Genomic DNA, 13,335 nt, shown 5'->3' with positions numbered 1-13,335 from the left:
CCAATCGGAGTTCACCGCCGCCGTTATGTGACTTGCCGGTTCGCCACGCCTAAGCCAGAAGCCTCGGAGGATTTTCTTTTTTTTTTCCTTTTCTTGGGGGAAGGGGGAGGGGGGGATCAAGCTAGTGGCTACAACATGGACAAACTGAGAATTTGGAGGGGAGTAGAGCACAGTTATCCTCATCCCTCCAAGGTGTTGCTATATCTCAAGACCCATGAAGAGACTCCTGCCAAATTTCTTCCATTCTACCAAAGGCAAGAGAGAAAGGGATATATGGATGTTGGTTCAAAATTTGACCCAATGAAATCCAGTAGTGAAGAAGTAGGAATCTGGATGTGGGTCTTTAAATAGATGTTTCAGAGGTGTAAGTGGAGGAAAGAACCTTGAATAAATTAGGCACGGTTGCATCAAAGTGCCATTGCTTTCTGGACATGACAGCGAACAATTAATATTGTAACGACAACAGAAAAAGTGAACAGATCGATCTCCGATCCTTTTCCCAGTGAAGATGACAAAGTAATCCTCAACCAAAGAAAGTTACTATATATATACTAATTGATCTGCAACCTTATCAGGATAGGTAACCTGATCCTCATCTAGTTTCATTGCTCCATTACCATTAAATTGTTATTCTAATTATACTTTTCCTGAGCTTTACAAGTCCTTTTGCACCACTGTACTCCAATTAAGAACTGTATATATATATACTCATGGAAATGGGTTGCACTATATATATATATATATATATATACTCGTGGAAATGGCAGTGACCTCCTCCTCAGAGATGCATTCAATTTTGATTGACACTTGGACTATCCACTGACTTCCTACTCTCTTTTAGTAGTACATCCTTTTCTAATGCAAATAAGCAAGCAACCATAACGATCAGCTTTTCTCAAAGAACTCCTTTTACGTCTTCAATTTGGGCATCTACATGCATGCCGCTTTTCCCTGATTAGCATTCTTATATTCGATTATTGTTGACTATAATGGACATGTATAATGATCCTCTTTTCTCTTTGGTTGGTATATATAAAAGAAATATTATTCCTCCACAAAACTAATGCATGTTAGCTTCATGCACCTATATGTGTGCTTCTAAATCCAGGTACTAATATTGGTGTCACACAATTCCGTAATATAATTATATATTTACTGTTAACTGTTATTCCGTATAAAAAATAGTTGGCCAAGCATCGATCGATCAAATTTGACATATGTACTAATCCATGTCGCGAATTAGCAGGAACAACTCAATAAAATTAAGGTCAGATATTTTTGTAACTGTTGTGAACGGACTTCATCTGTGATCGATCTTATTCTCAACCGCTTCTATTAATGTCGGTCCAACATCCTACAGCACGCAGAGAAAGCGAAATAACTCATCTTGATAGAGACTATCCATAGGGACAGGGCTTTCCAATCCATCGAATCGATCCTCTTTAAGTACTGTAGTAGAGACAGACGTTGGTATCACGTGCAAAAGACCCATCGATCGATTCCACACGTACCTATACCGATCGAATATATATATATATACATTATTATTGTTGGGAGTACTGATAGAGTAGTAGGATCATTGAATTCCGAGGTGGACTCTTGTGTTTGGATTAACTTCCTATCCGGAATAGGTTCCAGTTTTTTGGACGATAGATTACAATACGAGCGATGCACGTACAACCAACTGTTTGGAGAACACGAGACGACGATGCGATCGATGGAACCCCTCATTAGAGACTTGACGTGCAATATTGACATCTACTACTACTGCTCGGCCGTTAGTATTTGCGTCAGTCTTGAAGCTGTTGTTGTACCCAAGTGAAATCACGATTATATGTTCCAGGGTCGATTATATTTGTATTGTAATTACTCTAAGCTGGAATATATTTTCGATCAGAATGTGAAAAAAATCAACAATTTAGATCCGCTGCCTGCCCCTGGTAATCACTCAAGATCGATCAAATTCTTGGACCTACAGGATTTAACAGCTTGAGAGAGTTATAGTCGGATGCTTTGCGGAGCTAGTAGTACAGGAACTGCCCCCCGCTTTTGGATTCCTTTTAAAGTTTCTTTTGGAATTATTAGCACACAACAGAATGATAACCCAAAGGAATACATAAAAGAAAGTGTGAAGAAAAACAACAAACACTTCATCATTTTTCCTTGTCCTCCACCTACGTCAAATCGCAGCTTCTTCTGTAATGACGATTCCCCTGCAGCCACATGCCATGCCATGCCTTACATCGACAGCTTCAAACATATTATACAAAAGCTCTCCCATAGGAATTAGTAGGAAGAAAAAAAAAAAGAAAAAAAGAAAAGAAAAGGGAGATCGATGAAGCGCCCAGGACTACTACTGCTTCTACTGCTCTCTCTTATTTCGCTTTTTCTCAAGGTAACTCCTCTACTTGTACTCGTTTCCGTGAAGCTAAACAAGCGCTCAGACACATCCCAAGATTTCCAAACAAGTAGACGGAGGATTGTGCAGGAGGAGTACTCCCAGTATAATAGGAAATTCGGGCGAGGTGGCTTCGAAGAAGAGAAGAGATTTGCACCAACTGGCTCTAACCCACTTCACAATTTGTAGCACTCTTTGGAGAAGATGAGCTGCTTCAAGCGATTGATTCACTTATCAAGGTCTTTTCTTTTTCTTCCATCTCTAAATGGCACTAGCATTTCTGAACTCAATTTGATATGTTATTCTCTTAGGTAGAGCTATAAGTACAACGCATTATTTGTGTGTTCCAAAAGGATAGCTATTTCGGATAAAAATACTTAATGCAAATTGCTGTTGTACTCTCTAAAGTAAAAGATAGTTTAATTTGATTCTTGAGATTAATTTGAAGGATTTTTTTTTTCTTTTAGTAAAGCACAAGTGTAAGCATCTGTCATTCTGGCATATATAGTGGCCGATCAATGACTAAAAAACAAAGGGCCAGATGCCAATTGCCAGTGATTCGATCAGGGTATATATATATATATAAACCTTTTCAGTGCATGTGATATGTACTCGGAACGATTTCCACAAAGGATCGAAGCAGGACACACTCCTGTAGCATCGGAATGTGTTCAAAGTAATGCTGTATGTTCTTCCTCCAATAGGGGGTTTTTAGCCAACCAGTTAAGAGTAAACAAATCGTCAACAAATAGTTCAATAAGAAATTTCTCCGAGATCAGTGGCACTGACTAATTGCATTTGAGATTCCACAACTATAATCTACGGCCTCTCGATGAAGCAATAGATCTCTGATTTTTTACATGTAAACGCATGACTAATTAAAGTACTCCAAGTTGAATATAGTCTTTTCCTATTGTAGTTACACATGCAAGATCATCATATTGCATAAATAAAAAAGGACAGTGAAAGAAGCAATAAAAAGAACCTCTGGATACATATATGAAGATTTTATTCGTGCTAAAGGAAGTTTAGATAATATTATGTTACGAGTAACATGAGCTTTTTTAACGCAGACATGAGATGTAGATAATCACGAGAAGGGAGTGTTACTCGTCGACGACTACAGTGATCTCGCCCTTCTCAAGAAGGTCATAGAATTCCCTGGTTCTCCTCTGGTTGTTCCAATGGTGGATCTTCCATAAGTATCCGGCAAAGAGGCCAAGGCTCAAACCATACATAATCTCCTTTAGAACACTCGGCGGAGCCTTTGGCCGCCTATAGGCGCCATGGCTCGCTATCTTCTGTGCAGTAGACATATACGTGTCTGTGTGTTGTTTCTTCAAATCCTTCAAACATTTAACGTACTAATTTAAAACCAGAAGAAAATCTTAAGTTCTTGACCAGTTAATTAGTCTAATGTCTTGTTACTGCTCTACCATTTAGGCTAAAATTGCATTCAGATTTGCATAGTAACACAAGATATCCTGTTGATCCAAACATTCATCGGAAAGTTCAAAGCGACAAAAGATTGAATATAAATTACTACTTAGTGCTTACCGGGGCCGGGGGCAGGGACCAACTCACTCTGTGAGAATAGCCCTTGTCTTTATTTCCTTTTTAATTTGTGTTTCTAAATCCAGGGAGAGAAGCCGCGTGGGCAGAGGAGAAGAACCCACGCGCCACGGCCAGGAAGTGGCACGTATTATGTGACTAAGCACCTGGCTATATACTTATTGGGCCTTCAAGATGTAACCCACTTCCATCGGATACTCCATATGAAGTACACTCAACTCAAGCCCATATTCATTTACCTACAATCACTTTATCTCTTCTTTAAGAAACCCGTTCAGTCTTTCTATCCAGTAATATTGCCAGCAGCCAGCTCCACTGCGGACGGGACCATAAATATTTATATAATACTCTTTCCGTCTTTCGGACGAACCAGAACCAAAACCAAAAGGCTAACTCGTTTCCATCTATTTATAAAGGGAAGAGTTAATCCGACCTCGAGATCCACGTGCTCCGCTAATCTCGAAGCACCGTTATATATCTCCCTCGTCGTCGCGTCCTCCCCCCCCAACCCAAAGCAAGCCGTCACGATGGAAGGAGCCGAGGAGGATTTCTAAAGACGTTAAAACGCAAAGGGTAATATATAATATAATAATAATAATAATAATAATAATACCCCTTCCTCTCTTTCGCTCCCTTCCCTCCACACTCAGTTGAAGTGTTATTAATCTAATCTTCATGTCATGGGTTCTGATCACCAACTAGTGGAAGGACTGGACCATCTTCTTCTTGGTTTTTGATGAAAAATGGGGTTTCTCCTATTAGGAGACCATTATGAAACAGAAGATGTCTTGTAAGAATATCTCCTTTACGAGTAGTAGTATATAGTATTCTCTTCCCACAATCTAGCTGTAATCTCCTCTGCATAACATTACCAATGGAATGCAGATGCCTAATGACAAACCATCAACGGCTCTACCTCCAATTGATTCCTTAGTACTAAAGGATTTGTGGTTGATGGGTAACTTGGATTCTGTATGGTTGATGGATGGTTCTGAATACTTTTTGCAGACATGTTTTCAGTTTCACAAATTTAACTTTAATTCTTGTCTTCCGTTAGTGTTGAATCATTTATCTAAGTTCAGTTTTAGATGAGCAGACGCTTATTTATCCCTTGTTAACTCAACACAAAAAGAGAAGCTCAAGAGTCTCTACCCTCCAACGTACTTATTCATTGAGATGATACTCTGAGCTACAGGTTATAAAATTGTGATTGCTGAACAGTGTGATATTTTGAATAGGTGTAGGAACTTACTGAAATTTCGTGTCCTGAAACAAGGCTAATGTCTAGGATCCATAGGATAATACTTCTTTTATCTTTGTTATGGTTTATAAAAATTTGACCATTCTTCTAGATGACATGACTGAAATTCCAGGAGTTTTGTACCTCCGGATGATCTAAAATAGAAGTATAAAATTTACTGAAAATCCTTCATCATCCATGTAACTTTTTATCATGCTTCTTCTTTCAGTCTATACTTCTATCATTTTCATCACTGATTGTATTTATTTGTCCATTTAGCTATTGGAATGAGCTTCTCATTCTTCATTGACTTGTGCAATGAGAAAACTTTGAAAGGCAAGAGTTCAAAACAGAAAAGAGACATCTAGTGCAAGAGAAAGCAACGTTTATTGGACACTCGGAATTTCTAGAAAATGTTAGCAGACAAGGGTTTTTTCAGTATCGAAGTTCAGATGAAGTCCCCAATTCGCCAACTATAATGGATCAAGAAAGTTCATCTAGCAATGGTTTTTACAATTTTGCTTGTTCACCTGGTTCTATGCCATTTTGCCGGCAGTTCTGGAAAGCTGGAGACTATGAAGATAGATTAACTTCTGAACCAATATCCCAAAGTATGAGCTATACCTTGCTTCTCAAGGCTGTCTATGAATATCATATTATGTCCTTTTTATTGGCGGTATCTCCATTGTTCTTTGTTGTTTCTTAACAATTTTTTTAGTGAGGTTCTTTTTGCATTTTTGACAGATGGCCAAAGTCGTCTACGCATCCATCCTAAATTTCTCCACTCAAATGCTACTTCACACAAGTGGGCATTTGGCGGTATGTCCAGTATGGTTTCAAAATCACAACTTGGGTAAAATGCTCTTTTTTTATTGGAGTTGCAGATATTCACTAACGTTATTTGAATCTCATGTTTCAGCCATCGCAGAGCTGCTTGATAATGCTGTTGATGAGGTTCCTTATTATCCTTATTGTTTAGTGAAATTTTGGTCCCATTGTAGGACTGTTTTAACCATATTCAATCCTGTGTAACACTTCATGTATTTCATGTTGATTTGCTTTGAATAGGTGAAAAATGGGGCCACATTTGTCAAAATAGAGAGGATAACAGATTCTCAAGATGGAAGTCATGCCTTACTGATTCACGGTATGTCCAACATTTCGTGGTGTTACAAATGAGTCATTATTTGTAGATGATTCAGACCTGAATTTCCATTTGAAAAATTGTGTGAGCAAGATGATGGTGGTGGAATGAGTCCTGACTCTTTGAGGCGTTGCATGAGCTTTGGGTTTTCAGATAAGCATTCTGAGTCTTCCATTGGGCAGTGTATATATTCTTTCTAATGATTGAGACTTCTTTTTTTTTTCCCTCTTTTGCTCTGTTGTTACTCTACTAAATGGTTTAATCATTCTTCAGATGGAAATGGTTTTAAAACCAGCACAATGAGACTTGGGTCTGATGTTATCGTTTTCAGCCGCTGTATGAACAAAGGGTCAGGGTTTCTGGGCTTTTAGAAGTTGTAATTCTCAATTTACATTTTCTCTGTAGTAAAGTCTTACACTGCTTCACTTCTGCATTAATCTCACCCTTTCTCTAGTCTGATTCGTTATATACTCATGACTAGATCCTTGGATATGAAAATCAATTTATATCGTTCTCATATTGATGTTTTAGGTATTCCTTTTACAAGCTTTCTCCACTCCTTCCAATATATATTCTGGCTGTATAATATATATGTCTCATCACGATGGTTCACTGATCAGAAAAGAGATATCCGAACCTTCATATAAATTTAAGATTCTTGATAATTTCTAGTTTAAGTGTTGAGTTAAAATGGGTAGAGAAAGGATGAGCTGAGACTTAGGTACTATAGGATGCATTGTATTAAGGAAAGATGGTACAGTTTTTTTTCATACCCTTTTCAAATGAAACTTATGAACATCTTAATCTAGAGCTAAATTTCACTCAAGCAGGAGAAAAAATAGGATGAATGAATGTAGCGAGTAGCGAGTACATTATACCATTTGATTCAACACAGAATCTTGCACCAAGTAGATATGAATGGAGAAAGCCAATCCGAGTGTTAAATAGTTTGCGATTAAAGGCCTAGTTTGTTTTTCTGTATAATTGAATTTATCTATATGTTCATTTTCTTTTATCTATGAATTAGTAAACATTATTGTAGTGCACTCAATGCATCAACTTTGTCTATGAATGATTACATATTATTATCATACATTTATACTATTCTTTAAGTCGTCTTAAATGCACCTTGTCAACCTATCTTACTATATACACATGTAAGTTGTACTGCTATTTTGCTTTTTCTAGGCTTATATGTATTTGCTGATTGTCAATTATTCCCAGTTAGTGGCTGTTTGATTTTCAGAACTCATAAATGTTTCATTGACTGATTTTTTCTCACCCTCATCGCATTTGTCTGTCTGCTCAGAACATTAACTCAAAGTGTTGGACTCCTTTCTTACACCTTTCTAAGAAAAACTGGATGTGATGATATAATAGTACCAATGGTAAGTTCAGTTATAAGAGGACTTCAATTTTATCTATCGTGTGGTGGTATTAAAGAACTCTTTCTTGTAATCAAATCTACTACTCTGATGCTTTTGCTATGGTACTTACTCTTTCACTTGTTGTAGGCCGACTATGAGTTTGATCCATCAAGTGGTGTATTTAAGAGGTTATTCTGGCATGGTCAAAGACATTTTTCTTCTAATTTGTCTGTTCTTTTAAAATGGACTCCTTTTGCTACAGAAGTTGAACTGATGAAGCAAGTAAGCTGTTAAGACTTGCATTGATCAATTTTTATCTTTCAGGATGTGTATTCACCGCGCACTTGTAAGTTAGGGCTGTTAGCTTAGTGAATTTAGAAAACGGCAGACTATAAAGTTCCTTATATAAATTGAATCCCTATTGCTTCTCTTCCGTTTTTTTGTTTTCTCAAGTTATATCATGTTTTGGGAACTTGAAAGTTGAAACTCACTGTTGTTATTGGTATGATGAGCAGTTTAATGACATAGGGTATCATGGAACAAAAATTATCGTGTTCAATTTATGGTTAAGTGACACTGGGGAATTGGAACTTGATTTTACCTCTGATGTAGAGGTAAATTAACTCTCTCTTCTTCTTTTTTTGGTCACTATTGCTGCTACAATTTTGTGTTTTTTCATTCTGAACTTGTACAGCGTAACTGGCTGTGTTGGTCTTGGTTGTTAACATTATTCCTCAGCAATTAACTAATTATACAGAGATTTATGGGTCTCTTGTTCTTGTAGCTTTCATTGGGAAGTCTCCAGACATTTGGAACCTTTGTCTTGAAAATGAAATACACTAACGAAAGTATTCTACTACCTTCACCTTGAAGCCTTTTATTGCTTTACTAAAACAGAGATGTGGAAGATAATGACCTTCATGAGGGGACTTAAATGTCATAGTGATTTAATTATTAATAATTTTATATTTTAAGAATGTCATGCCTGTTCTTATGGTTCTTTCTGCCTGCTGCTTGTAGGACATTGTGATTAGAGGAGCACCTCAATTTGCCAAAACTTGTACTGGGGTGAAGACGCTAAACCAAAAACACATAGCAAATAGATTCCGTTATTCTCTTCGAGTATGTTATGAGCTCTTTCTTTATGTTTTCTTCACATATGTGCTCTTCTTGAGTTTGATGAATTCCAGTTTACACAGGTCTATGCTTCTATTTTGTATCTTCATTTACCAGAAAATTTTAAGATAATCTTGTGTGGACGAATTGTTGATCCCCACCACATAGTTAATGATCTCAAATATCGTCAATGCATCAAATATAAACCAAATGTTGGGGCGAGCATAGAGGTTTGTTCTTGTAGCAGCTCAAAATATTACTAATTGTAGAGAGATGAAGTTCTACTCATGACATACATGCTCATAATTTGCTGTTCTATAAAAAGATTAATACAATATCTATATTCTGTAATGTGTTTCTTGAAATATTCCGTACCTGTAATAGTATTCATAGTATTTTAACTTTTAACAATATATTTTGTACTTTGATTGGACAAAGTCTCATTGGACGATCTATGGGGAACAATAATTGGAGCAGAAAATTTCTAAAATGACACTAGATGGTCAGGAATTTGTGAAAGCGATACCAAATTTCTAAAATTTCCAAAGCTTGAATATCATCTATCTACATACCAGAAGTTTGCAAGTTTGCTGAGAATTAGTGAATTACTTCGACTAGTGTCTTTAGTCTCTCCAGATGGTACCTCTACAGTATATCTTCTCCAAACATGTCAGCAATCATTAAATAGTTTCTCAGGAAAGGGGTCCACTAGAGCTTTTTCAGTGATTCTAGAAATTTTGATAGTTGAGAAATTGAAAAGTGTCATCTGAACAGCTTCTTAATATTGTATGGTGTTCTTCTTCAGCAAAAAGTTTGACCTATTACTAGTTTTAATCAGTTGATTATACGTAACAAGAAAGCATGCTACGTCAGATATCAAATGACTGAAGCAAGTCGACCTTTCTTATAAAAGATTTTTATATGCTCTTGGTATTCAAAAACAATATCAATAACTTCACGTGGTATTAGTGAAGCAGTTTTTGAGTTCAAACTGCTCCGGCCCATCTTTCATGGGAAGTTAGAAAAAGAGCGTCTATTGTAATCTTGGGCCTAAAAGCCTAGAGGCCAAAGGCAGGAAGAATTAGAATAGAAAAATATAAGCATTTATCTTTTTCTATCAGCTTTTAGAGTAATTGATGAATTCATACAACAACATCAGACTCTACCTCAAATCTAGAAAATTTTAGTCTTCTCTACTCACCTTATTTCATGAGAAATTTTCTTTCCTCTGTGATTTTAATTTTGTGCACTAATGGTTGACACATCTTCTTTTGATTTATCATCTTAGGCTGAAGTCATCACCACCATTGGATTCTTAGAAGGTGCACCAAATCTGAATGTTCATGGATTTAATGTGTACCACAGGAACCGTCTTATTCTGGTAGAAATAAGAACACAGCTCATTATTGGCTTACCATTTCCTTTTAGATTTAGTAGTTTAACATTTACAGCATGCTCTAGCTGTTTATAGTTTCTACTGTGTTATATATAGGAACCCATGTTAAATTTAGGTATGACAGATTGACAAACATTGCTTTAGGCTACTGATGATATGATCTGGTTAAATGGTGGGAAAGAATTGGTTGGGTTTATATTGTTACAACTAACTTCCACGGTCAAATTTATTTACTCTCTTAAATTTCCTCTTGCGTCTATTGGATCAAAAAAATACTTCTATTGATGAACTTTAGCAAAATCTATTTCAGAACTTTGGCATTCATTTATCCTATTTTTATTCCTTCAGCCTACGTGTAACAACAGCAAAGGTAAAGGTGTTGCTGGTAAGAAACCGTCAGACCACTTTCCCTTACCACAAATTTTGCATTGTTTCTTCTTTTTATCTTGCTCTTGAGGTCGAGTCTCCAAGGCTTACTACTGCACTTGAATCATTTTTTATTAGTTAAATTACTTTCAGGAGTATTGGAAGCAAACTTTATTAAACCTACACATGATAAGCAAGATTTTGAGAAGTCAACCCTTTTTCAGAAGCTTGAAGCCCGATTAAGAGAGATGACAGTAGAGTATTGGTGAGTGCTACTCTAAGTTGAATGAGACCATTAATATTTCTTCCTCCTCCTCTATATATCTCCTTTCTTTTGGTCATATGTAATCTTTGTCATAACTTTTTCTGTATATAATTCTCCTCAGAGACTTGCAGATAAATGCTATCCATTATTTTATTTTCTCCTACTTCTAACCAAATCCTTGCTGGGGATTACTCCACTCCAATATATTGGTCACCTATTAGGGGTCATTATTTTCTTCGTTATTATTGTCAATCATTTTGATAAATTAATCAGCTTGCAATCCAAGATTGGGTATTACACCTGATGAGTTTTATTTCTGCAGGAGATATCATTGTCATTTGGTTGGTTACTCAACTAAGAGAAAGTACCCTTCAACACCTACTGCAGCTATAGGTTTTGCTCAGCACATGCCTCACCGAGAAACAATCAACTGGATAGAAGATGTCACAACTAACCATGGTGCGCCAGATCCTCCCTGTGAGACTAGCAATGTTACAAGACGAGAAAACCTACATTCTTTGCTGAATGTTGATAACTCAGAGAAGTCTTACAGTGCTGGTGTTCTGCAAGATCCTATAGGCACTTCTGTTCACATTCCAACTGGCAAAAGAGTGGTGACTGCACTAAATATAGAAACACCAGTGAGGTTTTCCAATGATTCTAACCTCTGTTCACCAACAGGTTGCCTTTGATACCATATTCTTCAGCATGACGAAATTCTTGTAGTTATTTAATCTCATTCCTTAGTATGATTTAAAAAAAGCAGGAGTTTTTGATAAAAGGAAATATGAGAATCATTTCATTGCAACAGAAGCACCAAAGAGGCAGACTGCATCCAGTGGACTTATAAGTGAGCTCGGAGGCAATCAAACGGTTCAGGTTTGAAATGAAAACTCCTTAATGCATTGACTACCATTTAAGGCCTGTTCAAGGATATCATGCTAGCATATTCCTTATTGTGCTATGAAGTCTCCAATGCACCCAATGCTCTTTTCAATAGGACAAACTTGAAGAGAACCTTGGGAGATTAGACCATACAGAGATTGGACCCTATACTGCATACAGTTATTTATTAGATTAGCAGGTGCCTAGGTATTCAAGATGGAAGAGGACCGTATGGAATGACTGTTTGCAATTTTCTAGGTTCATTACTGTATATTAATTAGAATTATAAATGGTCAAGGGTGGGTTATAAGGGGTGGGTTTATAAGCCGAGTATCTTTCTCCTAATTTCTTCTTTTCTCCCTTTGTGTGGTTAGCATGAGCACGATGGACATGGGCAAATACAAGAGTTCATGATCATGTTGCATGCGAATAAGAAGCTGCATACTGAGTGAGTAAATCTAGCTTAAATAATCAAACTTTTCCATCCTGGTCAGAGTAGTCATAGGATTTACTCTTTGTATCTTGATTTATAATGAGACACAGACCTATTGCAGTAATACATGTTTGATATTTTAGATCCTATTTCGTATAGTTTAAAACTTATTTTCTGAGGATCGATATTCATCTAAAGCTACTATTTTCCCAGAATGATGCTAAACACCTAATGTTCTCAGCCATCAATATAATGCCTTATCTCCCAGTGCTTGCTATCTTACTATTAGTGTAAAATTTAAAGAAACTCTTGTCTCTACTCAGTTTTGAAACAGTGTAACTTCTGCTCCTACGTTTGATCTCTCAGGTGCTTGGAATATGAAACGGCAGAGAAGCAACTTCTTCTTAAGGTAACTTTAACCAAGAATCCGTTGCTCTTTTAGATATTTATCTTGCATGTGGTCAAAGTTTACTTACATTGAACAAAGTTCCTCTTTCTCTGTTCTATTTTTTAGGGAACATATGTTAAATTATACTGCATCTACTAGATACTCTCAATTTGCAAAAGCTTCTTGTTTATGCCATTTTTTTTCTAATCACTTCTTATTGAAGATGTACTTCATTGAACAGGCACTAAAGCTTAAAGAAGAGCTCCAAGAAGCTCATCAGCTATTCGAAGGCCTAATGGCTGATCTAAAACATATTGACGAGGTAAAGCTGGAGAGTTTGTTAAAAAGGTAGTCCACAATTTGCTTCTTAAAGTTCTCGTGTCCCTGCAAGCTTTCTAAATACTGGATCATCAGAAAGTTGAGTAGGGAGGTCCTCGCAGAAGATTTTTCTGACCCCTTTCAGCCACACACACAAAAAAAAAAAAAACTCTTATTTTTGTTACATTGTAAATGATCTATAGGATACATGTAAATCTGTGATACCACAGGCATTAAAATGGAAACGGTATGAGGTGCCTTTCTCGTCTAGTTTCCTCACAGAAGTTTCAAGAAAGTTGTTTCCCCCTCAATTCAGACTACATAATGTATTGTCTTCTTGAAGTCGCATTTTAGTCGCATAGAATATTTGGTTGAAAGAACTCTCTTTACTTATGTTTTCATGAAAACTTAAAATTTCAATCCTTACCTTTTCTTTGCCTGTATATT

General features: G+C 36.6%; 1 protein-coding gene and 1 long non-coding RNA gene across 8 annotated transcripts; one reads left to right on the top strand and one right to left on the bottom strand.

The window, feature by feature from the left end:
• Nucleotides 1–2,291: 2,291 nt before the first annotated feature.
• LOC140791901 (protein MICRORCHIDIA 6-like) lies at nt 2,292–13,282 on the top strand. Of its 7 annotated transcripts, none has more exons than XM_073142620.1 (20): nt 2,292–2,637; nt 5,490–5,821; nt 5,955–6,029; nt 6,130–6,164; nt 6,279–6,357; nt 6,448–6,537; nt 6,628–6,703; nt 7,664–7,742; nt 7,869–8,003; nt 8,237–8,335; nt 8,742–8,843; nt 8,921–9,067; nt 10,126–10,218; nt 10,582–10,618; nt 10,753–10,864; nt 11,187–11,545; nt 11,631–11,743; nt 12,124–12,197; nt 12,549–12,591; nt 12,812–13,282. In XM_073142620.1, exons 2-20 carry the CDS (start codon nt 5,689–5,691, stop codon nt 12,920–12,922), a joined length of 1,992 nt encoding a protein of 663 aa, XP_072998721.1. In that variant the 5' UTR covers nt 2,292–2,637; nt 5,490–5,688; the 3' UTR covers nt 12,923–13,282. The 7 variants fall into 7 exon arrangements, with proteins under 7 accessions (XP_072998721.1, XP_072998720.1, XP_072998725.1 ...); XM_073142619.1 differs by having other exon boundaries at nt 12,794–13,282; XM_073142624.1 differs by lacking the exon at nt 8,921–9,067.
• On the bottom strand, nt 3,391–4,095 carry LOC140791902 (uncharacterized). The gene is made up of 2 exons (XR_012109649.1): nt 3,956–4,095; nt 3,391–3,744 (listed from the first exon to the last, which is right to left on the bottom strand). It is a non-coding gene; the product is annotated as an uncharacterized lncRNA (long non-coding RNA).
• Nucleotides 13,283–13,335: the final 53 nt, after the last annotated feature.

This window comes from Typha latifolia, chromosome 7 (genome assembly GCF_019914945.1).
Source record: "Typha latifolia isolate L0001 chromosome 7, TyphaL0001v2, whole genome shotgun sequence".
Lineage (NCBI taxonomy): Eukaryota > Viridiplantae > Streptophyta > Magnoliopsida > Poales > Typhaceae > Typha > Typha latifolia.
The sequence above is the reverse complement of the archived record's forward strand: the minus strand, read 5'-3'. Positions and strand labels throughout refer to the sequence as shown.